This window comes from Urocampus carinirostris, chromosome 1 (genome assembly GCF_059441175.1).
Source record: "Urocampus carinirostris isolate Australia breed hairy pipefish chromosome 1, RoL_Ucar_1.0, whole genome shotgun sequence".
Taxonomy (NCBI): domain Eukaryota; kingdom Metazoa; phylum Chordata; class Actinopteri; order Syngnathiformes; family Syngnathidae; genus Urocampus; species Urocampus carinirostris.
The window spans coordinates 42702939-42729065 of record NC_142349.1 but is presented as its reverse complement, the minus strand read 5'-3'; the positions used below and the strand labels follow the sequence as shown (position 1 = coordinate 42729065).

Below are 26127 nucleotides of genomic sequence, written 5' to 3'. Positions count from 1 at the left end.
TCATCACAGGTTTTTTTTTTTAACCCGTGCAATTTTCAAGAGGACAGTGTGTAATATTTAGTGCCTCCTAATGGTACAAAAACTTAGATTCGGAGAAAACCATTGATTTAAATACTAATAAAAAATAGAAGAACGATCATACCAATGTCATTTTTTAATTTAAAAAAATATAGTTCAAAAAAACGAATATTTCTTTTATATAGTAGAAGCCCAACCTAGAGGTCGCCCATATGTTTGTCTGTATCTTGCTGCTACGCTGTACTCTTGGCACTATTTTTTTTGTTCGCATTAGACAATGCAGTTCCATCTAGTGGTCAAGTATACACTGGCTTTAAGAGTGCATTTTATAGTAAACAGATTCTTACTCGCCTCGTTATCTTCTAAAATTAAGGAACACAATTTAGACAAAATCTTGAGATAAGCAATGTTATCCCGCCTTTTTGTTGTTGTGACACTACTGGCTGCAAAGTTAGATAAGTCACTTAACGGTCGGGATACGAGTACTGACTACTGCAGAAGCAGACGTTGAGGACTTGCACTCATTCCCTGTAAGTACGTATATAATTATTTATGATTATCAATGGATTTATTTCCACTGAGAACAAATGCAAGATCTTTTTTTCACTTTTCTATTGCTCCACATAGCTACTTAAATTGATGCATTTATTTTCATTCGACCTCATCTACCCCTACTTCTCCCCATAGGGTTAAGGGTACCTCATTTGTTTGTTTAAAAAACGTTTTAACATCAAATATGAGCACCAAGTGCGCAAGGGTTAGGGCTTTGTTCAACTTATCTTGAGAAAATGAACCGCTCCCAAAAATAAAATAAAAAATTGACAGGGTTTTTCACAAATTATTTTTTCTTGTTGATGACCTAAATGCAAACAAATCAGATTTATACATCTTTCATAGTTCACAAGTCCTAGGGAATTCGAAAAACAAACCAGCCCCTTTGTGGACACAGAGAAATAAAAAAGGGACAGTGTAGTATATAGTGCCTCCTAGTGGTACAAAAAACTTTGTTTTGAATAATAAGCAAAAACATGAACTATGGGGCAAATGTAAATTCTTGTAAATATTCATGGGTCAAAATGTATTTTTATTTTACATTAGTTGAATCTATACCTAGTAGTTGTCGCCATGTTTGTCTTTCATCTTACTGCTATGCTGCACTCATCTGTCAAGTCATGATTATTTGTCACTTGTTTTCGCTCACGTTAACAACACACTATACAGCTATTTGGTGTTCAAATATTACACAATTTGCCTTTCGAAAGTGCTTGAATTTGGCCATGAAAAAGGTGCAAAAACTCTGCACATACCAATTTTGACCTCAAGTAATGAATATGTGTTCGCATTCAACGTTTTGTATCCGGTGCTCCAAATATGAGTGTTGTGTTGTGTTGGGTTTTTGTTTTTGTTTTGAACAATTTTATTGACACCATTAACAGCAAATAAACAATGTGAGGTTTGAACAATTTTCTGGACACTTTTAACAGCAATTAAACATATTCACAACTTCGTTACATCTAACAATATGACGTTTGAACATTTTTTTCGACATTTTAACAGCAATTAAACACATTCACAATTTAATTATATCATATCCCAACAATATGAGTTGTTATCGACACTTTTAACAGCAATTAAATACATTCACAATTTCATTATATCATATTCTAACAATATGAGGTTTGAACAATTTTTATCGACACTTTTAGCAGCAGTTAACCAATGTTTAAAGGGCAATACTATTGTGCAGGGGCATAGCTCTGTTTTCTCAAGTGGGATTTCTCCCCACCCTGTTCAATATCAGAGGACCCGTTGGTGGAACTATGATCATTTAATACTGGTGGTGAAAAGGTGGTACCGCAATCTGCCGGGCCTTTGTTTCCAGACGGAATTTTCGCGTGTAGTACTATCAACAAACAAAATGGCTGCCTAATTATACCCAACTCACTCGGTGGACGGAAAGCGAACCATTCTTTTTTCCACCAAAGGTAAACAAATATTATAGATGTATCACTTGGCTACATAGTAACTACACGTGTTGTTATTTAGATACAATACGCGTTTTTCTTACATTTTACCAATGGTCTGAAAGACATTGACATGAATTTATTCTTAGAATATTTTCTGTTAATGGAAAATACATCATTACTGGTGTACGAGTTGATTAATTTATTCATCTGTGCACATTTTATGGTAGCTGTCTGTTAGTAGTATTCCACAAAGATCCCTACTATGCCTGTTAAAGAGTGGTCAGGCAATCAATGAAAGTTGTGCCTCGGGTGCGGTGTCCTTGATGAAGGACAAGATTGGGGACACTCGTTGATGTTGGTACTGGATATACATATAGTTGGTTGGTTGGATCCCTTGACTACAAGGGTCGCAGGGGCACCATTTCCTGTGGTGTGCTTGGCCAAGTACAGCCTGGTGGCGCTCAGCCCTCTCAAGGCCAACATGTTTCCACCCGGTCTCGAACTAGGGACCTTTACGCGTGTATATACAAATACGCACCAGTGAGTATTATTGTATCAACACTGCCATTTTCATCTGGGATAGTTGAACTGCATCTGGTGTGTTGGGCATTCTATAAGGACACCGCTGAAAACTAAACTAGTTCAGTGTTTTGATATGCTACAAGAGAATGATTAAAGATGGTAAATACAATACACGAGCCAAAGCAGTAGTTAGATAGATAGATAGATAGATAGATACTTTATTCATCCCCGAAGGGAAATTCACTTTTCCAGCAGCATCCCTAAGCTGAGAACAATCGAAAATAACTGAGAACAATGGAAAATAACACGGGAGCTGCTGGAGTGGCTGCCATTCGTGACGGCGCCGGAGAAACGATTCAATTTGAATCATGTACAAACAAACAAACAATTGAATCATGTACAAGAAACGATTCAATCTGAATCATGTACAAACAAACAAACAATTGAATCATGTACAACAAACAAACAAAATATTTATGTTTCAATAAGTGGAGTGTTAATAAAATGGGGGGAAAATAATTTCTGATACTGATATAACCAGGTAAAACTAATTTTAAGTTACGCTCTCAATATATTTTAATTCTTATTATTGTTTTAATTGTTGTTTTGGGTTAAATTTCTGCTATTTTTTTTTTCACTAGACGTAATTGCTATACAAGTATAAAGCCTCAGAGCTTTCCCATTGTTGCACTGATTAAAAAGTATGGGCAAGAACATATTGCCTCTTATATGTCAAATTAATAAAATAAACCAGTATTTGCTCTCAGTAACTTTATCTACACCCAATGTGTTTGAGGATAGCATGACACTATTGAAAAGGATCATGGACCTTTTTGTATGACTTCCGATGTGTGTTGTGGGTTTGGTACCACCAAAGGCAAAATAAAGGCCTTAATTAATTTATTTGCTGCTTTTACAGGAGCGACATCAGTTGGGGAAGGGAAAAAACAAATCAGCAATGGTCCTGAAAGTATACTTCCCACAATGCTGCAACCGTGCTGCTAGTGGTCTGCTAGTGGGTCGCTGGATTCCCCAGCACGACTCTGCCGTTGTGCTGGCTGTAATCCATTACCCGTTTATACCCAGCCACGTCAAGCGATACTTGCAACAGGTATGATGTAGTGTGTTATAATAAACAGAATTAATGCTGCTTCAAATTGTTCAGGTTTTAATTTTAGTCTGTAAGAATTCAACTACATATTAGATCTAATTTCAGTGGCTAAATATCATTTTATAGACTTATTTTATTCTGCTTTCATTTTGATTTTAGCGTTATGATTTTTTTTTAAGTAACCTATTCAATTTTCTTTGTAGTTTATTTCTTGCTCTCGTCGAGCGCTACCTCTATTTCTGATTTTTCATTCCTTTTTTATTCAATTAACACTAGATTGATCTCTTACTAGTTGGAGTTTAAATTTTCTTTCTAGTACTTGGTTTCTGGTGTAGTTGTACTTGTTGGTGCTGTTTGTATTACTTTTATATCTTGTTACTGTTCCAAATCTAACTCCACTTTTAGTTTTTATTCTACCTCTAAAGCACTTCTACTTTCACCTCTCCCACAATCAATTGAGGGTCGTTCTTCTCCGTCACGTATTTATTTGCATATTAGATGGCGGCACAGAGCCACATGGAGTTGTCCGTGTTGGGTTCTTGGAGTTTACCCCAGGTTGGTGAGGAAGACATGGAGAGCTTCCTGAAAGACTTGAGCACCATGTTCCCCAGGCAGCAGTGGCTTCAGATAAGCCGTCGCCTGGGCAACAAAGGCTTTACTTGCCACCTCCTCGGACGTACTCTCCCAAAAGAGGAGGTGGTGAATGGTAAGGAGACAAAAGAGGAAGAGGAGCAGAAGGTGATCTTTGTTCACTACGAACAGAAGAAGGTGATGTTTTCACAACTTCATCCCATCCAGAACGGTATCCATGAATCACAAGATTGTTCGCCATCCGAGTTGAGACAGGTACAGATATTGTTCCAGTTGTTGTTTGAATCGATGTTTAAATTGGGTTTTCAAGAGTAATTGCAAATCCAAATGACATAGATGTCTGATGTAGTGCAATAGTATATTTTCAAAATAGTGCAGTCTTACTTTTTTATTTTCTGTTCTTTTTATTTAAGTAATTTATGTCCTAAAGAAGCAATATGGAATTTGGAACTTTTTTTTTTTTTTTACTTGCGGCTGCCATTTGCTGGCTTGTGTCATTATTGCAGCTTCTGTCAAGCTGCTTGTGTTGCGTGTGCATTTCTTAGATGAGCTCAAATAAACTCTTCTTTTTTAAAATATTTTTTTGGGGTTTGGGTTGGCATTGGACAGTCAGGGACTTTTCTTACTTTCACCATCTTCATGCCACACTAACCAGTCGAAACAAACCAAAAACATGGGGATGAGCACGAAGTCACTCTCCACCCCATCCCTCTCCTACCCATTTATACTACCTAATCTGTTCCACCCCGAACAGATTTGCTAAAAGTAACATGTAAGCAGATTGGTGCGGTGGAAAATAAAATTATAAGTGCACTTTCAACTCATTTGAGCATTGTTCACACATATTTAATATACCAAATATGCTACTTTTAGCTTTTTAAGGACACCTCAAACGACATACCCTATCTTTAACCTACCAGAATGGTCTTTGCTCTAGACTTAATGGAACTGGCCAATCAGTTTTGTAAACTTGTAAAAGTTGGTCTACTTTCAGACTAACGGGACAACATTTTTTTTTTTATAAGCTTTGCTATGTTCAGTTTTTGGTACTGGTACAAGTTTTTAACTGTCATAATACTGGAAAAATAAGTAAGAGTAATCTTATTACATGCCATTAGTGCAGTCCCAGTTATCATTGGTTTGGTTGGACTTGGACTTCAAGTTTTATTATTAACATCTACTGCTACACGTACTACTTTTAATACTTTTTTATGTTGTATTCTATGTTTAGGTGTTTCACTCGGTGTCTAGCAGCGGTCCGCTGTTTTTCATGGACAAGTATGATGATGGTCCCTTGAAGTCCACCCACTGGCAATCTGAGGGTCGAGAGGGAAGCATCATTGTGGAACTGCTGAAGCAGGCCTCTGTGCCAGTATGCATGCTCCTCAGCAGGATCTTGGCTGTATGGATTTGGATCTGCAGCATGCGGTCAGGAGGGGGAACACGTAAAGCTGTCTTGTGCTAATGATGATATCCATTGATGTATGTTCTTGTGGTCTTCTACAGGGTCTTTGATGTCTTTCCACTGCCCTTCTTATGGTCCAAGTTGTCATGTTGTGTACAGCTCAGCTACAGGACCCAACACCTCAAGACACTCAGCTCACAAAAAACTGCCCAGAATCACACAGACTTCATCAGGTTTAGTCTCCCTTTTCTTCATTCTTTTTAACGTTAGTCGGTGGAAGTGTTTTAATCATAAAGCTCCAGTCCTTTGCCTGAATTTGGTCCAAGTTAAATCCAAATTGTTTTTCTTTCCATTTACGTTGAATACAGTTTTTAGAATAACTTAAGAACAGAGTCATATTTATTGGTGTTTTAATTTCAGTGATTGCTGGTCAATTTAAAACACATTCTGCTTCCTGTCCCCATTCTATTGGTTTAATTGCCTTTTTTGGTCTCATGCTAGTTGTAGTTTATTCATTTTAACACATTTTCCTGAAAACTACAGTTGCTATGAAAAATATAAATAATTTTATATAAAGTACACATTTTGACTAATGTGAACAGATAGCTTAGTTCCTGAAAGTTGCCAAAGGAGTCAGACGCCTGTGACACATATGTACAAGACAGAATAAAATAGTAAAATTGAGGGGGGCGCACTAACTTAAAATTTCACATTAAGGTGGGGCTTCCAACTATCATCCTGAAGCTGGTCGGCAGAGAGTGAGTTTAAGACCCCTGCTCTAGAATGGGATCAAGTTTGAGTTTTGGCTCAAATTCAAGTTATAATTCTGCTTTCAATTTACTTTACTTATCCACTTTTCTAGAGCTCTTGTAGTTCTAGTTCAATTTTGAGTCCTTTTGCAAGATGTCCATTTTGTCATGACGTTGTACTTCTCATAACACTTACTTGGTCTGATTGTGTGGTTTTGGTTATTCGTGTACAGAAAGGCCAACATGTTGGTTTCCTTCTTGGTGGACATGGGCCTAGGTTTGTTGCTCGCCTCCTGGCTTTACCGAGACAACCACATTACCATGATGGCCAATATGCTAGTTCCTGCTGCTGATGTAAGACACATTCATATTGTTTTTAGAACACACACTTGCAGTGTTGGGCGTGTTACAGAAAAAAAAAAGAAATTATTTACTGTTACTAGTTACTTCAGTTCAAAAATAATTCTGTTAATTCTGACACCCAAAAGTAGCTTATCACTCTGAAAGTAAACACTGTGTTACAAATTATCGTATATACACTCACATTGAAGCTTACCCCTAAACCTGCTTAAAATAGCCACAAAATAAAATAAATGAAAGAAAACATGTACACCAACCTATTTAAGCGCTAAATACTTCATATTTCTTGGCTTGTGCAATCTTGAGGGCTTGCAAACTAACACAGCCGGGACACTCCAATCCATTTTCGCTTTTGTCTTTAAACTACTCGAATCTTTCCTCCAGGCATAGTGTATTGCAAAAATATCTTTACAAAAAAAAGATCAAATTTCATCAATCTTTTACTATCAATTCTGTGCCCACGCTGAGGCCCTATTAATTTCCCGATAGTTTGTTGTTCCTGTATAAGGAAACAGCATTATGTGGCTGTCGGTTTGAAGATCATATGATGCCTTAAAAGCAATTAGGGAACAGGCAAACAGTAAAAGACATAATTACTCTGAATCTGCTTTTGAAAAGTAGTGGTTTAATGACATTTGAGTTACCAAAGTTTATTAATAAAGCGTTACAATACTTGTTACAGAGGGAAAAAAGAATTCTGGAAACAGTTTCCTTTGTAACGCTTTACTCCCAACACTGTACGGTCATCTAATGGTTAAAATTCCATTATACTTGCTTATAATACTGTACTAGTACTATTTCCTCCTTTGATTTCCCTACTGGTCAAGGTTTTGTTTGTTTGTAACACTGTAGATATTATGTTATTGTTATCTGTTTTTTAAAACATACTGTTCAGACCTAGTGATATTTCATAAATATCTTTGTTTAGCACGTTGCAAAGGAGCTTGACGAACTACTGCAGTGGTTAATGGGTGCCCCAGCTGGGCTCAAGATGAACCGAGCCCTGGACCAAGTGCTGGGCCGCTTTTTCCTCTATCACATTCACCTTTGGATCAGTAAGTGAACCAAACACGCATGCACACACTCTCACACAAAATAAACAAGCAAGTCGTTTAGGTTGTGTTTTTTGGGAAGAACGAAAACAGAGATTTGATGTTTTTCCAGATTATGTGCACCTCCTGTCTCCTTTCATTGAGTCCATCCTGTGGTATGGCGGCTTGTCGGCGTGCCTGGGTTTGACCTTTGCTCTGTCTCTGCTGTCCGACATGGTTGCTCTGCTCACCTTTCACATCTACTGCTTCTATGTCTATGGAGCAAGGTAATTTATTTACCCGACAGGGACCAAGTTTGTCACACTTCTACATTCTCATCATGTTTTTTTAGTTCGTTCATTGAGTCATTTAGTAGTTGCAGTTCTATTTTAGTTGTCTTTAATTTTCCAGTCCAAATCCCAGAAACTGCTAACTGTAGTTCCAATTTCAGTAGTACCAGGACTTGTCCCAGTGTCCGTTTGAATGTCAGTTTCACCTCAAGTTTTACTTTTTGAAGATTGTTTTATTTAATATTTTGTGAGACCTTTCATTGGACTATGTTGCAAAATTGACAGTCTGTCAAAAACAGCCATATGTCAGTCATTTTAAATCTGCCCAGTATTCAGGGTCACAGTCACATCTACAGATTTTGACAGGACTGACTGGAAACCTCTGTTCTTAAGAATGGTGTATTAAGTGGCTTGAATAATTTTGTCAATGAGGTATTCCCAGAGAGGCAACAGATTGGAAAATTCTCAAAATATTTTTGTTACTTTAGTTATATTTCTCTGACATGTCATTATTTCATGTGATAGTAAACAAGATGAAAAGTGATTGCCACACTAGCAAAAACACCTACCCACTGTAGGGATTTTGAATATTTTTTTAACTAATCCACCCATCCATTATCTGCACAGCTCATCCTAAGTTGGGTCGCGGGGGTGCTTGAGCCCATCCCAGCCATCTTTGGGCAGTGGGCAGGGCACACCCTGAACTGGTTGCCAGCCGGTCGCAGGGCAGACGGAGACATACAACCATCCACTCGCCCATTCACACCTAGGGACAATTTGGACTGGCCAATTAACCTGATATGCGTGTTTTTGGGATGTGGGAGGAAACTGGAGTGCCTGGAGGAAATCCACACAGGCACGGGGAAAACATGCAAACTCCACACTGGGAGGTTGCAGTAGCTGGACTTGAACCCTGCACCGTGGGGCTGCGCGCTAACCACCCATCCACCGTGACGCCTATTTATTTGAACTAATATGACTAACTATTCACTTCACCATACAGATATATAAAAAAATACCTTTTTAAAATTGTTTTTTTCCCCTCTAGATGTCAGCATCTCACTGTTTGCTATAAGATGTTTACAATAAAGTTAACGAAGAAAGATTTTTTTCATGCTACATATTCCTAAAAGCTTCTGGGCACTCCTGAATTGCATTGACCGTAATGGATTGTGAGGCAGAAAAGAGGCTGTAATCAATAATGCAGTTACGCCAAAGATAGAACAGGATCGTGCTGCATTATGAAATATTATTGCATATTAATTACTTTCATGTATAAATGTTGCATAACTTTTGAATGAGACAGACTGTATTGCCTGAAGATCTACGGCCTTGCTTCACTTTGGAGGCTCTTCAGGGGGAAAAAGTGGAATGTTCTTAGACAAAGAGTTGACTCTTGTTCCTACGACCTGGACCAGGTAACAGTGCATGCATACAACCTTTAAATACTGACATATAATGTTACATGCCCACTGCAAATATAATGTGTCATTATAGCTCTTCATTGGTACGCTGCTGTTTACCATCCTGCTCTTCTTGCTTCCCACCACTGCACTCTACTACTTGGTTTTCACAGTGGTAAGAATACAAAATGGTTCACATGGCCCCATACAATTTGCTAAGGATTTTATCATGAGTGTGTAAATGCAAAACTCAATATGTAACCATGAAATATGACAAGGTTTGAAGTGTTCTTTTTCAAAATTCAGCCCTTTTGGTCAGCAACATATTTGATATCAGGTAGGCTACTTTAAACTGAATGGAATCACCCCACCCCTCCACCCAAAATGCTGGCCAGAGAAACACAGATTGTAATTTCGGGATTAAGTGGTTATTTGACTTGAAAAGCACAAAAACGTTCTTGCTTTGAGGGGATCTTCTTATGCTCATTCTAGCCAATATAGGGGTCTTCCAACCATGGGATTTTTGTGTTGTCCAGCTGCGGCTCGTGATTGTCCTGTTCCAGGGCGTTATCCATCTGAGTGTGGATTTTATCAATTCCTTCCCGCTCTTTGCCATTGGCCTTCGTGTGTGTTTTCCGTATCGACTTGCAGGTACCCTCACATCCAACATTGCACATGTCAACAACAGAATAACTTGATAATTCTCTTACTATATATTGTTTTTGTTAATTTGTGATGGTGCTGACCTGCCGGCCAGAGGGTGTCAGGTTCAGGGTGCTGAGTGAAGAACCTGGAACTGCTCTTCATCTCCTCATGGAGGTGAGCCCTTACATCACGTTTTTATAAACGTGGAATTTTTGTCTGCAGAATTGGGAGGTAGAATTCATAAATAGTATTATCTTTCTCATCCACATATAATGTAATGAAATGAATAACTGTTATATTTCTCAGATCAACCCACTAAAAAGCAGTGCTGTGGTTGACACGTACCGCACGCCCACTTACAGCTGCTACCCTAAAGATTCGTGGGGAGCTCTGGTCAAGAAGCTCTTTGTTGGAGAGCTTATTTACCCTTGGACGCACAAGAGCACCAAGCACCATGCTGCCAAGGCCGACTGACTGAGCACAGGAGGAAAGAAGAACACGAAATGAATAAGTCATGAAATGGAAACCGATGGATGCAAGCCAGAGAGAGGAAATGAAAAACTGAAGTGGTTGTGGCACCAAGATGCTGCCCTATCACTTCAGCGACCAGTTATCATGGATGTTAATGACTTGGAAAAGGGCCAATCATGTGACCAGCAACGCTCGCGTCTAATGAAATATTAGTGTAAACATTCCAAAAGGTGCCCAAACTACTGATTTTTTTTTTCTACATTTTAAAATGTCTGCGGCTAGAAGATTTCAATTTCATTTGTGCCATTTTTCTAAAGAGTTACTCACATTTTTACTTTACATATTGTTAACACAGTTTAAATGCAGATAGTTGAGTATTAAGCTATAAGACTATTGCATTTGGTAAAACACAATTTCTTTATAGCAATCTTACAAAATCATTACTGCCAAGAATTAAGTTGAAAAAAGATTAATCTTACTTTTTAAACATAACTTTTTTTCAAACAAGGTCATGTTTTAATTTTTAATGTGTCTTTTTTTAATTATATGTTTTTTTGTAGTACGGATTAATGTCTTCATCAACAGAAGCCAAGCACTGAAATTTTTACGCTGGTTTTTAAAGTGTTATTAAAATTATTTGTGTAATTTTGCAAGTGTCCTGTGTCTTTAGTGTTTTATTTGCACTTCAAATTGAGTTTTTTGTAACGTGATTTTTTTCTCTACATGACCATCATAGTGTTATTGCTCTCTGTTGTGCATGTGTACAGATCATTTCTAATTTTATTCGGTATTCCTAATGCTCATTTCAGTAACTAATGCTTTTCAAGTCATAGAAATAAGATCGTTTCTGTCATGGTTTCACTGAGGTTGTGCAGTTTTGTTTGTCACATGGGCTATGCAGTTGATGCCTAGAAGTTTCATGTAGCATTGCATCTCCAGGGCCTGGATTTATCTTTCCAGCTTTGCTGTAAGAGTCCATGTCTTGGATGTGTCAAAGAAATAACCGATGCTTGCCTAAAGTCAAGCTTTAAATGAACTACTATATTCTTGTGCCTCTACTTGGGCTTGAGTCTGGTAAATGTAGCTGTGGTTTGAGCTGTTCAGGGCCCTCTTTTGTTATGACGGCTCTAAGATATTCAAATATGGCGACAGGTTCAAGTTCATAGTGGTTAATTGTGTTTTTTGTGGTGATACCTTGGGGGTGGTTTGTCATTACTTGTTTTTTTCTTTGCTGCTTTCTATCAAGTCATGTTTATTTTTTATAGACCTTAATCACAAAGAGTCTCAAAGGGCTGCACAGACCAGATTATCTCAAACCAAAGACTATTATTACACCAGCCCCTGATCTAAAACCTACATGAGGGCAAGGAAAAACTCAAAAACCTCAACATGAGAAAATTGAAGAAACCTTGAGAAGGGACCGCACATGAGGTAATCCCCCTTCCAGGATGACCTGGCTGCAATGGATGTTTCAATAATATAAAACACAGATATCTGCAACATAAAATATAGGTTATTCATATGCAATAGCCCGTTCTAAAATAATGCTTTGTCCAGGCGATTGGCCAGACATCGGGGTCCTTGTTGTTCTCCGTAGTTTGGCAATAACATCAGCAAAATGCTGCACCTTTATGTTGGTCCAGGGTTTCGGTTCATGGTCCTCTCTAGAAAGATGTGGAATAAAGTTGGAAAGAGAATGCAGCCTCGCACTGATTGTGGTTTGTAACCACGCTCCAATTGTACCGTTGATCAGTAGCCTACCACACTGAGTTGGAATTCAGCTGTTTATGTTTATTACTGAATGAGTATGCTTAAAACTTCACGTCTAATATTCTCAGGGGAAAATTGTTGCTTTTTGTGTCACGATTACAGCGTTTCTTTGTCCACGTAACAATTGTATTTTGCTCGCACCATCTGCGTGTTGTTGACATGGATTTTGACTGGCAGTTTTCCTCAACGAATTCCGCACTCTCCTTCCTATTTTTGTGATCGCAGGTCCCAATTATGCAAGTGGGGAGGCGGGTTCTTATTCAGCAGAGGAAAACACCTGCTTTTACTTTATGTAAGTAGAAAAAAACCCAACGTGGTTTCATTTTTATCTCTTGTATACAAGTTAATTTTTGTTGTTGTTTCAAGCAGTCGATTAATCACATTTTCTTTATAAATAGATCGTTTATTTTCAAGAACGTTTCACTTAATCCATTGTGAACTGAACAGCCAATCATTCCTATCTGAAGGCGGGACCAGGGTGGGAGTGCGTGTGAGTAGCTTAGATTTGTTATTTTGAGGGGGATAAAATATGTTTAAGTCTCGTTCATGGATATTCCTTGTTTATTTTTTTTTGTACCTGTGTTTTTTAGGGGGGTGATATTTGATCAATTTCGTTATTTTCGCATAAAAAGCGTCTCGTTATTAACAAAGTAGTTTGATTGGCAGCATCATCTAACCAATGGCGCGTGGACCAATCCGACGAATGAAGAGGCGGGAGCTTAAAGCCGGAGATGGTCACCCAGTAGCAAGCTGTCAGGCATACGCAGATCGCTCACTGTCCTCGGCTTTCTTTGCACAATGGCCTGGGGGAATGGATAAACGTGACGGAATGACAACGGATAACTCGCACGGATTCAGAGTGGACGTTTAGAACACCCGTTGGTGTTTTTTTTCGTTTTGTGGCATTATTTCCTCCCCTGGATGCGACGGAGCGACGTTACAGATATCATATCCGCACAAGGGGACGAAGAGACGGCCCGAAATCCAGCAGACGTCGCTGGGAGTGGAGCTCAGGGTAAGTTGGCATCAGCTTAGTGATGTTTTACGTGTGTATTTGATATTTTTGAAAAACCTTGACTTGTTCACACAACTATACACTGATGCGACCATTGGCTGTCATAAAAATGCTTTAAGTCAAATTTGCGGCGCCTACACAATGACGTTAGTAGTAGTCAAATGTGCGACGTTAGCGTATTAGCATGCTAGCTTTCGCGGCAGAGAGTCTCAGCTTGTCGTTTGTCCACTTGTTAAAATTGCCCGCTAGCTCTTATCTTGCATTTAATAGTGAAAATGGATTTTTACTGTTTTACTTCATCTACTGCTATCCCACTATATATTGGTTTTATAACTTTAGTTTTCAAAACCGGGTCATTTTACCTTTCCATTTACGGTAACCTTCTCTTATTCATCAGATTGTGCTCTTTATTGCCACCTTTTACTAGTCAAGTCAGCTTTATGTATACTTTAAAACAATTTACTGGAACTTAGCCTTTCCAGTTCATTCTTGAAGACCTGGGACAAAATGTGTTTAGTTCTTAAAGTGACAGTGTATTTAGTGGTAAGATTGTCATTAAAAAAAACATTATGGAGTCAAACAAAAGGAAAAATACACGCCCTAAAATTTATATTTAAGAAAATGGTATTTGACATAAAAAAAAGCTGACATAGTCTTCAGCCATTCTGCTGCTTCGGGTACCTAAACCCTCAAAGGCTGGGTGAAAGAAATATAAAGTGCATTTTGTTCACATGAGTATAGTTTATATTTCTTCTTGTGCCTTTTAACGGGGCTGTGGAGGAGCATGTGACTCTGTAGTGCTGCCCTAGTGGTTCGCTAATTATTATTCAGAAATGAAAATGAAAGCCGTGATTAACATGGATGGATGGTGTTATGGGTGCAATGCAGGAAAGAGGTCTAAATATAGTGGAAGCTAGAGCTCTTGTTGATAGGAATGAGTGGAGAGGTGTTGTAAAAGGATAGTGGGATGTTTAGACGTGTTCTAAGGCATGGGCAGGGCACCCGTATGATGCGGCAGGGGTAAACCAACGAAAGTTGTCGGGCCCTGCTGTTGAACAGTAGAGTGTGTTGTGTCACCCTGACCAGAGTGACATGGCCACTATCTTGTGTCCTGTTGCATTTGGAGGGACGAAAGCATGACCAACTTGGATGCCGAGGTCCTTAACTTGTTTGGGTGTTTGGGCATTTGGGTTGGCCATGGTCAATTTTTCTTGGTTTTTGCTACTTTTTCCCTTTTTAATTTTTTTTTTTTTTTTTATTCTTTGTTTTTCTGTGTTTGTCTTGCTGTCGGTCACCCCTCTCGAGTGATATGACCAGGGTAGATAGATAGGAAATGAAAAACAATGTAGGGCATATGTGTGTTTGATGGTTTTCTTTAGAAAACTGATTAGATGTATGAATCCCATTTTTGTTGAATACAAGTAAATTGGTCTGGCATTCTCATTGGTTGAGGTCGTTTGGACTGTGGTTTGTTTGAATAAATTGCCAGGGAGCCACACTACCACATGCACCTCCAGAGCTGTTTGTACATGATGTGGAAACCCGGGGAATCAAAAGGCAGGTTTTACACTTGGAAGCACAAAACCAAGAGAAAGCTTTTCAAATTAAAGTAAAGTAAAGTAAGGTTAATGGAATATTACAAAATGATTCGGAGAAAATAGGGCATGAAGTCCAATAAAACAAAGGCTCTTCTCCGATCTGAGGTAGGCTTCCTGTGGTAGATGGCAAAGAGAACAATTAAACCTGAATAAGACTTTCCTTCCAGCGCCTCCTCAAAGTAAAGGGTCCTGTCCAGTACGGTCTTCTCTTCACTCTTAATTAACAAAACTGAATTCTTCTTACTTTCCCCCAAAATATATGGTTGCTTACCCCAGTCATATATTAATTTTCAAATGACACCCACGATTAACATTCTGATGCTCTCATCATGGATTTGCTCACCAGGGCTCATGTGAGAAGAGGCCATGGGCAGCCAGGGCAGCCCAGTGAAAAGCTACGACTACCTGCTCAAGTTCCTGCTGGTTGGTGATAGCGACGTGGGCAAAGGCGAGATCCTTGACAGCCTGCAGGATGGCTCTGCTGAGTCGCCCTACGCTTACAGCAGCGGTGAGTCGCTTTTGTGTGGTTATACAGTATGTAATATGAAGTAGGTATGCAACTAACGATAGTTTTATTGGTCGACTAGTCACCAACTGCTTAAACATTTAGTCGAATAATTGGACTTTTTTTTGTTTTCATAAATTTAGTATTAAATACATTCATTTATTTGGAAAATAACGAGTGCGATGAAAAATGCATATTTTATTAAACATACTGCAGATTAATATAGAAATCTAGAACAAATTGGGCGCAGTGTTTGGTGAGTAGAGACACAAATACTAGTGGTCGACCGATTATCTGCACAGACATTTGGGAATTTGACGGATATTGGTATCGTGATTTTATGATGCTGATATAGCCGATATCAAGCTCAACACCGGCAACAGCTTCCCAAGCCATTTTTTCATCTTCTGTCTTTGACGCCACCCAACCTGCACCTTCTGAAATGATAAAAAATCGTGAGGAGCCGCTGAAGCCAGAAGTCCCCACTTTGCACTGTCTGCAAACACAGACTGGAGCGAAAGTTAAGGCTCTCGCGAGTACTTTTCACAATTGCAATTAGCAATTTTCTTCTCTCCACCTCCTTTGTGACCACCCTTGACTAAAATGTTGAGTAAATGTCGTCAACGTGCAGCAACGCACACACGGTAGCAGTAAACAAGGGTGTTGTGCCTAATGCCGACTACCCTTCAGGTGAACGCAAACTCAGGTTTTCCTTTGCTTCTCAGCGCTGCACTTCTGATAGAACAAGTGTTACAAGCGTAGTCTGTATAATGTGTTTATTAAGAAATATCTATCTGTGTTATTAAAAAAAATAAAGCGATCGTTGTCTATATAATGAGTTTATTAAGATATTCATGCGACTGGCACTGGAGGCGACCCAATGTAGCTTAACGCTATAACATTCACGACGGGGCAATTTTAGGTTTAGAGCATTGGGCGTGCTAAGCACCCAGAGTGTCATTTGAAATGATCTGTATTTATATAGCGCTTTTCAAGTCAATGACTTCCCAAAGCGCTTTACATTGTGCTTCATATTTCCCAATGGCAGCCGTGATCTGTGCGGCCATGAAAGGCGCTAATCTGCATATTGGGGGTTCAATGTCTTACCCAAGGACACTTCGACATGTAACACGGACAAGCCGGGATTTCACTTACCCTTACACCAACATCCACATACAAAAATGTTTCAGTCATTGAACATATGAATTCAGTCATTTAAATAAGTAATAAATTGATGAATGAATAGGTGACCTCCGTGTTCTCAAACACAAACTGTTTTATTTACAAAAATAATTCAGAATCATAAAAATTCGTATCAAATACAATTTTTGATTAGTGAATGGTTTATAGATGATCCATCATAATGTGATGATAATGTCGTCAACTGATGAGGAAAAAATTACATAATTAGCAGAATTCATCTTAACGCGGTGCTAAGAATCAACTTGACGGAACCATTTCAAAGCACGGTAGTTTTTCCAACGCTGTGTCGTTCACGTTTTTAAAAATATATATATATATTTTTGTTTAGCGTTTTTATCATACTTAGCTGGTCTTGTCCTTTCTTGAGGAATAGTTTTTAAAATGCTATAATCTTTTGGGGTGCTTGAGTTCACCAAATACGGTCTGGTTACGTCAATGTTCACAACCAAGACTAGTAGCACACAAGTAGGCTTTATATACAGTACTATATTAGCCATGTGCGATAATATCCTTATTGTAATGCATGTTATTGTTTGTAGTTGTTCACTGATACCTGTGACCAGGGCACAATTGGTATTAAGACCTTGTTTTAAATGAATTTCCCTGTGTAGCCAACACACTTAGTAGTCACGTGAAAGTGAAATATTATTCATGTTAGTTGTGTTAATTCTAATTTGCTACCTGTTAAAGTTTGCACTGTGCTATTAATGCTTTATTTGAATTTATTATATATAATTTATTTTTTGCATCATTAAAAATTTCCCAAGTCAATTCAAGCTTTTGCAACAAATGTATATCAGTTATCGGCCTCCTTAATACTAGTAATCGTATCGGCCCTGAAAAACCCATATCAGTCGATCTTTAATAAATACATAAACAAACCTCTTGTCTATTTTTTAGGGACAATCCAAATAAATTAAAACCAAATAAACATTTTTCATCACTGTAATCCATTCAATACGTGGACTGAGCAATTAGGGAAAAAACACTGGACCGTGTGTACAGTAAGATCAAACATCTAGATGGATCCGGCCATGTCTGTCCCTCACCCCCTCATACACCCTCCTCAGGAGGAAAACGAAGCCTATGCAACAAGGACAGTACAAACATCTTCTTTGTTCCTTTATCTCTTTGTTTTCTTTATCCTCGCTGTAAAATGTGGACCTGGAGTGCCACGTCCAATTTAGTTGACACAATATATTCAACCCATGTTGTAACAATGACAATAAAGGAATATTCTATTCTTTTCTAAACCAAGAACAGGCTTATTAACCGTAGTAGAACAGTAAATATGTGCATCAACTGCAAATTCTGTAACATAAGAATTTAACGATTCTTGACGGCTAGGTGCACTGTGTTAGTATGTTATGAGTAATCTGTACTGCTCCTCCAGGTTGAATATCACTCTGTGTTAAGTATTTGTTTTGATTTTATTCCTTCATCGATATGGCTTATAAACACTGTGATCACTTTGTTTGTAAATACTTAAGGTGACAGAAAATAGGACACAAGAAGCAGAAGTGTGTGATGGTGGTAAATTGTGCTCTGGCTCTTGTTTTAAGCAAGGAGTGTCCTAGTGTGTCTGTGCAGTTAATGTAGACGTTATGTGTAGATGTTCCTTTTGTGTCCGGTTGATTTCCATTGCCCATCTCTCAATGTAATAATTCAATGAGTCACTGACATTCTTGAATTCAAACATTGTACTGTAGGTTCTGGCCCTACATAACTATCCAATTGTCAGAAGTCATATTTATGGTCACAATATGTTGTTTACACACAATGCTAGATTTTCAGATGCTGTGGAAGTGGTACTTCCTGCACGTGTTCATTGTTGTCTCCTAGAATAGAAGCATCAAGTGTAAAGATCAAAAGAGCAATCGATTATCCCAGGAAGTGAGCACTCCCCAGCTCTGCAATACATTTAGCTCTGCACTTTAGCTTGAAAGATCTCAGGATGTTGGTCATGTTAGTAAGCAGCTGCTAAATTGCCTATGCTCAATCTCATTTTGTTGAAATGTGCAACTCCAGCAGTTCCTTTTTTTAATCTAAAAACCTTTATGGCTGATTTAATTTGGGAATAAGCTATATGGCTGTAAATAAAATCATACTGTTTTGTCTCATAACAAAACTCCAACTACCGTTTGAATGGACTATTTTCATTCTGCCCTTTATGAGAATGAGCAATCTATCCAAAATCAAAACTTTTGTGAAAATGTCAATCTAAAAACATTTTCATATACTTTTACCTTAGCATTAACCTTCATGCTGGTTTAAGATCAGGTAATTTTGTAACTGTAATCCTGTGCAGTCCTTTGAGACATTTTTGTGATTAAGGGCTATATAAATAAATTTGACTTGACTTGAATCAGCTCCTACCTAAGTAGTACATAAAACAATCTTAATAATAATTATTTTACTTCTTGTCCCTTTAGCATTTCCATTTTATTTTACTCAAACTTTAATAAACTAGAAATTTTATCAATATACAACAAAATGAATGTTGAAACTGCAACACTTAGCTTCAGGAAATTACGGATTTTCTGCTGTCCCCGCTTCTACACTATTCTAGCACTGTCACAAAAGGTTTGCAGATTTTTTACATCATAAACTACAAAAAACTATATGTAGTATAATGTCTTTCCAAATTTATTTGGTTCCAAAATATCCATTATCTGCACCGCTTATCTTCATTAGGGTTGCGGGGGTGCTGGAGCCCATCCCAGCTATCTGTGGGGAAGGGACACTGGTTGCCAGCCAGTCCAAGGGCACACAAAGAAAGATAACTCACTTGCTCATTCACACCTAGGGACAATTTGGACCAGCCAATTAACCTGACATGCAAGTTTTTCAAAATGTGCGAGAAAACTGATGCAGGGAGAGAACATGCAAACTCCACACGAGGAGGTTGCGGTAGCTGGATTTGAACCCCGATCCTTTGCACCATGGGGATGCGCGCTAAACACTTATTCTCTGTGCCGCACATGTGATTTATATCCATTTGTAATAATTATGCCAGATTAATTTAATTGTATAGGAGGAGCTTTTAATGGACATTTTGTTGACACTAGAAGTGGTACTGGTTGGCTATGCTGGCTCAGAATAAAACCGAGTTAAAAGTGGTAAAACAAAACGATCATCAACCTGCAATTCAGGTGTTTGGCCTCAGGTCTTTTTTTGTGCAAAAAAAAAAAAAAAGACAGGAACCAGTTGAGAGAACCCAACAGAGAAACGTGTTCAGACATGCAGCGTGCGCTGTCGTCAAGCAGGTTTTGCGTTATGGCAGTTAAATGTGCAATTTTGCTGAACAATTGAAATCTTGTTCGAAAAAAAAAGGACAAGGTAATGAAGGACAACTGCCCATAAACGCCCAATAATCATCTGTCAAGTGTCTAATATATCCCACACTATGCTGTAGGAAATTATCAACATAATAGCATTCTGCGTGAGTTTACATGACCATTCTTTTTCTCCATTCAGGCATTGACTATAAGACCACCACAATTCTTCTAGATGGCAGAAGGGTGAAGTTGGAGCTTTGGTGAGTACATACCTCCAATTCTCTTACTCGGCTAAGCTGAATCAGAGCTATTCCAATGCAGAAGAAAGCCAGCTAACATTTAGAGCATCCGATATGGGCACCCTCACACAATCGTGACCAGTAGCTCAAATTGCCTGAGTGAAACGGTTTTGTCAGCACTTGTGCTGTTATTGCTTTTTGTGTCTTGTTTTGTGTGAGTGTCAAACCAAAATTGTGGCAAGTAGAGAAGCCAAGCTGGCTGGTTCCTGCAGAATCGTTCATCCATACACTGCATCACTCTTCCCTTTTCAGTTGTATTTTTGCTTTCACACAATTTCCTTAGTTTAATGACTCAATCTTAATCAAACTCAGATTGTGAAAATACAGGTTATGCTTTCCTGCGAGATGTGTTCCCCCGGACATCAGTTTAGCACACTCTGATTTTACGACCAGATCAAACTTTGTAGTTTATGCGGAATCAATAGGATCCTAACAGAATTTAAAAAAAATAATAATAATGGACATTTGTGGCAGCCAATCCGTTCATTGTCACCCTGATGTTTTATTTTTTTAATTGCACTTATTTTACTATAGCACCGTAATATTTTTCTATAATCGAGTGGCTTTGTGTGTCACCTACGAGAGCTAGCTGCAAAACGCCCTGGGTGGTCTAGGAACTGTCAATCTCTTCAATCGCCTACCTCCAAGCAGAAATGAGCGCTCAGATCTAGATTGCATAACCGTAAAAAGTTAGAATTTTATGTTGAAACCTTCATACCACTGTCTTACTGTTTCTGTGTTAGTTACATTTATCTGTGTAGTGTCGGAAATAATGACTTTCCATGCACTTGCTTCCCGCTTGTCCTATAAATAGGCCCTCAGATCAACCACCTGCATTAGCATGATACATTGCTTTTTCATGTTTTCATCTGTTGTCCTGAATTCTTCCCTTTCTTCTCATCCTTAGGGATACGTCAGGACAGGGACGTTTCTGCACAATTTTCCGCTCATACTCCCGCGGCGCTCAGGTGAGGCGTCTGGCACAAAGAACTTTGTTGCAAACATTTGTCCTTTGTCACTTTTTCACGTTCTTCCACCTCGCACGCAGGGCATCCTCCTGGTTTACGACATCACCAACCGTTGGTCCTTTGACGGCATCGACAGGTGGATTCGGGAGATTGATGAGGTTAGTGATTACCATGGCACTTTATCGGTTTAACCACCTGGTAATTAAATGCTTGACTTAAGGCAAATTGTGAGGGAACCCTTTGACTAGTTGAGAGTCAATTAGCCTTCTGCCACATGCATGACAATCCTGAAACCAGATACAATTTTTAAAAAAAGCTCACAAAGGGGGAGGGGGAACATGATTTCTTGAAGAAAGTTGAGAGTTGTTTATTTTCACACGGTACAAAACGCACTGCATCACTTGTAAGTTCCGTCATCCCAGCCTGGTGCAGGTGTCCAGTTTTGCATCTGGTGTCCTTCAATAGGTCTTTGGTCTTGTACATAGTGGAGTTTGGAATGTAACGGACTGAAGTTGTGGACAGGGTTCTTTTATACTGATAATTATTCAAAGAAATGTGGCTGGGCCACTCCAGGACATTCACGGAGTGGTTCTGAAGCCAATCTTTTGAGATCTTGGCTGTGTGCTCTGGGTCATTGTCCTGCTGAAAAATGAACCTTCGCCCCAGCCTGAGGTCAAGAGCGCTCTGGAGCAGGTTTTCATCCAGGATATCTCTATATATTGCTGCATTCATTTTTCCTTCTATCCTGACTAGTCTGCCAGTTCCTGCTGCTGAAAAACATCCCCACAGCATGATGCTGCCACCACCATGCTTCACTGTAGCGATGGTATTGGCCTGGTGATGAGCGTTGCCTGGTTTCCTCCAAACATGGCGCCTGGCATTCACACCAAAGAGTTCAATCTTTGTCTCATCAGACCAGAGAATTTTGTTTCTCATGGTCTGAGAGTCATTCAGGTGCTTTTTGGCAAATTCCAGACGGGCTCCCATGTTCTTTTTACTAAGGAGTGGCTTTCGTCTGGCCACGCTACCATACAGGCCTGATTGGTGGATTGCTGCAGAGATGGTTGTCCTTCTAGAAGGCTCTCCTCTCTCCACAGAGGAACGCTGGAGCTCTGACAGAGTGACCATCGGGTTCTTGGTCACCTCCCTGATTAAGGCCCTTCTTCCCCGATCGCTCAGTTTAGAAGGCCGGCCAGCTCTCGGAAGAGTCCTGGTGGTTCCAAATGTCTTCCATTTACGAATAATGGAGGCCACTGTGCTCATTTGGGACCTTCAAAGCTGCAGGTTTTTTTCTGAATCCTTCCCTAGATTTGTGCCTCAAGACAATCCTGTCTCGCAGGTCTACAGACAGTTCTTTTGACTTCATGCTTGGTGTTTGTGCTCTGACATGCACACTCAACCGTGGGACCTTATATAGTCAAGTGTGTGCCTTTCCAAATCATGTCCAATCAACTGAATTTACTGTAGGTGGACTCCAATTAAGCTGTAGAAAGATCTCAAGGATGATCAGTGGAAAACAGATGCACCTGAGCTCAATTTTGAGCTTCATGGCAAAGGCTGTGAATACTTATGTAAATGTGATTTCTTAGTTTTCTATTTTTAATAAATTAAAAAAAAAAAAACGTTTTCACATTGTCATGATGGAGTATTTTGTGTAGAATTTTGAGATAAGAGATTAAATTAATACAATTTGGAATGAGGCTGTAACATAACAAAATGTGGAAAAAGTGAAGCGCTGTGAATACTTTCCGGATGCACTGTATATATAATATATAATATAGAGAGAGATACTTTTTTTTTTACATTCCATTGAAATTTATTTATTTTTTCAAATTCATGTTTCTGTAGTGCAGTTCTTGCCCATTTGCCTAAAATGCAAAAGGTCCCCAATTTGTGACCGTGTAAAAACATGTGTTGACCTGGAGAGGGAAGAGAGCCACCAGGCTGTACTTGCGCAAGACACCCCACAGGAAATGGTGCCCCTACAACCGTAGTGGTTTATGGAACATAGTAACCATGATTCAATTACTATCTTTTAAACGAAAAATATTTTTCTCATTTCAAGGCAGAAGGTACAAAGTGCTCTTTAATGCTCTCTCTTGTGGGCAGCATGCGCCGGGCGTTCCCCGCATCCTGGTAGGGAATCGTTTGCACCTGGCTTTCAAGCGTCAGGTGCCCACCGAGCAGGCAAGGGCTTACGCCGAAAAGAACTGCATGACCTTCTTCGAGGTGAGCCCGCTGTGTAACTTCAACGTCATTGAATCCTTCACGGAGCTGTCGCGCATCGTGCTCATGCGTCATGGCATGGAGAAATTCTGGAAGCCTAACCGAGGTAAGTACCAAGTAACCTGGCGTTTTGCTCACATTGCAACAAGATTCAGAAATGTTTTTTAAAGGTAATCTGAAATTCTTAAACATGCGAAATGTGAGGAAATGATACAGGGTTTTTGCATAAAATCAATATATATTTCATTGGTATATTCCAATTATTTTATGAGTTAATTAATTTTGAAGACGGCATGTCTTTTTTTCAGTCCTGAGCTGTGATGTCATTGAAGGAAAAACTTTGGCGGAGTAACGCGAGGCTGGCCGACCTAAAAACACCTAGTGAGCAGCCAGGATAAACAGAAACTAACGGCAACAAATTTAAAACCTGTTGGGAACAAACCAGGGGACGCAGCAAAACCTTCACTAACACCAGCCTAGCAATACAAACAATACTCGGTGGGCAGCCAACCTGAAGCAAACAAAACAGGAATGCCTTCCGCAGCCCCAACACTATCGGGGAGCTAACCAGACAAAATTATGACAGCAACGAAAAACACAAACTTTAAGCTACAATCGCCTACCTCAAAGCAGAAATGAGTGCTATGCAATTGCTGTTCACTCCAATCATTGTTAGTTTCGCCGCGACCCCCACATGTTGTGTTAATGGGATTCACAATTTTAAAAGTGGGGTTCTATCAATGACGTCACAGCTCTACAGCAACCAAGCCAGATGGTTCAACTTTGAGACTGAATTTCTTGAGTCCCCGGCATGTTGAGTATTTCGCAATGTATTTTACTAATTGTGGGGAGGAACACTTCACAGTTTGTGCCTAATAAAAAAAAAAAAAAAACTTTTTGGGGAATATCTTTTTATTTCAGTCGACAGTGTTTTTTTTTTTTTTTCCAATACTAGCATTTGTTTTGTTCTGCTATGCAGTCTTCAGCCTGCAGGACCTGTGCTGCCGGGCCATCGTGTCCTGCACGCCAGTCCACCTTATTGACAAGCTGCCGCTGCCTGTGGCCATCAAGTCGCACCTCAAGTCCTTCTCCATGGCCAACGGCATGAACGCCGTCATGATGCATGGTCGCTCGTACTCTCTGGCCAACCCGTCCGGCGGCTCCAAGGGCAACAGCCTCAAGCGCTCAAAGTCCATCCGACCCCCACAGAGCCCCCCGCAGAACTGCACGCGCAGCAACTGCAAGATCTCATAACACGTCACTTTCCCTCTGCTCCTCCACAACGGTGAGCGGAATGGTGGCGAGGAGCCAGGTCACTGACCTTTTGGCACAGAGGGTGGCGTCATCCAGAGAGAATGAGTCGGACATTTTGCAGTGTTTCGCCATGACCCTCAAAGAGTCACGTAAGAGACAAACAAACTCTGCCTGTACAGACGCTCACTAAGTGGCTGAGCGTGTTCTTCTCTGCTTTCTGAAGCCCAATAAGCTACAAGTTGTACATTTAAAATGGCCTCGCTCACAAGCACACTCAGAAAAGCTCTTCTTGCCATGAGTCAACTCTTGTGCTTGCACAGAAACACACAGATACAAGCACTTTCTTTCATGACTTTCTCTTCAAATTCCTGACGCACACTCTGAAATATAACTATCTCAAATATATGTTGGACCTTAAACATACAAAGTCGCACACACACACTCGTGGATTATTTTTTCTTCCTCCCATCACACTCCTAGCGCATCCATAATGTCTATAATTAACACTCTGCCCGCTTAAAACCCCTCACACACCTGTCATAGTTTCCAACATGCTCGTGTAGTCTTTACATATTCACTCATGTATACCTCATGTGTTCATACATTCTTAAAACACTACCACACCTTACAGACACTGGCTTTTCGCAAACACTCCACACAATCTCATACACTAATGCACATTAATTGACACAAGTTTAGCGATTTACAGTTATAAACTACTCAAACACACATGACCACAAACTTGACACATCTCTCACACAAACAGACACACAATTTATCTTGCACATTCACGTTTGTCAGACACATTCTCACTTACTTTTCTGTTAACATATGCACATTTTCCTCATCCACTCCTCACACTCCCGAAAGTTTCATTGCGCTGGCCTTGGTCTTGTGATTGGAGCTACAATTAGTGACGACTTGGTCTTGACCTGTGACTTGCAAACTCATTAACTAAAATTGAAATGATAGGCGGCAGCAAGCTTCCTTTTTTGCTCCGGTCTGTGCATCACTGCTGAGTCTATCATGACTAAGGGGGCAGTGTGAAAAGTGACCCCTCAGAAATGTTTTTATTTTCACTAAAATGAAGGACTTTAATGCTTTCCCTTCACTTTGACTATAACTGCTTCTACTTGCACTAAAGCCCTGTTTCAGATGCCAACACCTGCTTACGGTTCGTTCCACATGGCACATTAAGTCGATTCCTTCTTTCTCCTAATTCTGCTAAAATTATCTCATTTGGGAGCAGACAAGTTCTTTATTTTTATTTTATAGTTACAGACTGTGTTTGATGAATTCCAGATATGTTGCACGAAGATGCATCTTGCCATATTATTTTTTTATTGTGGGTCCCCAAACCCCCCCTTTTTTTCCCCAATTTCGGATGTCACAAGAGCCAATCAGATTAGCGTGTTAGCCTGCGTAATGCAAAATGTGATTGTCAGATA

At 39.5% G+C, this 26127-nt stretch overlaps 2 protein-coding genes across 4 annotated transcripts; both read left to right on the top strand.

Moving 5' to 3' along the window:
- The first annotated feature begins 289 nt into the window (after window positions 1–289).
- On the top strand, window positions 290–11216 carry pigq (phosphatidylinositol glycan anchor biosynthesis, class Q). Of its 3 annotated transcripts, none has more exons than XM_088340225.1 (13): window positions 290–548; window positions 3427–3618; window positions 4117–4464; window positions 5441–5637; window positions 5716–5847; window positions 6597–6717; window positions 7652–7778; window positions 7888–8041; window positions 9351–9462; window positions 9542–9622; window positions 9984–10098; window positions 10205–10266; window positions 10399–11216. In XM_088340225.1, the coding sequence occupies exons 2-13, from the start codon at window positions 3466–3468 to the stop codon at window positions 10564–10566; spliced, it is 1770 nt and encodes a 589-aa protein (XP_088196351.1). In that variant the 5' UTR covers window positions 290–548; window positions 3427–3465; the 3' UTR covers window positions 10567–11216. The 3 variants fall into 3 exon arrangements, with proteins under 3 accessions (XP_088196351.1, XP_088196345.1, XP_088196362.1); XM_088340219.1 differs by lacking the exon at window positions 290–548 and adding an exon at window positions 1910–2003; XM_088340236.1 differs by lacking the exons at window positions 290–548; window positions 10205–10266; window positions 10399–11216 and adding an exon at window positions 1910–2003 and having other exon boundaries at window positions 9940–10082.
- A 1855-nt stretch (window positions 11217–13071) lies between these two features.
- Window positions 13072–25445, top strand: rab40c (RAB40c, member RAS oncogene family). Its single transcript, XM_088340208.1, has 7 exons — window positions 13072–13348; window positions 15293–15454; window positions 20132–20192; window positions 21139–21199; window positions 21280–21357; window positions 23309–23531; window positions 24405–25445. The coding sequence occupies exons 2-7, from the start codon at window positions 15313–15315 to the stop codon at window positions 24677–24679; spliced, it is 840 nt and encodes a 279-aa protein (XP_088196334.1). The 5' UTR covers window positions 13072–13348; window positions 15293–15312; the 3' UTR covers window positions 24680–25445.
- Window positions 25446–26127: the final 682 nt, after the last annotated feature.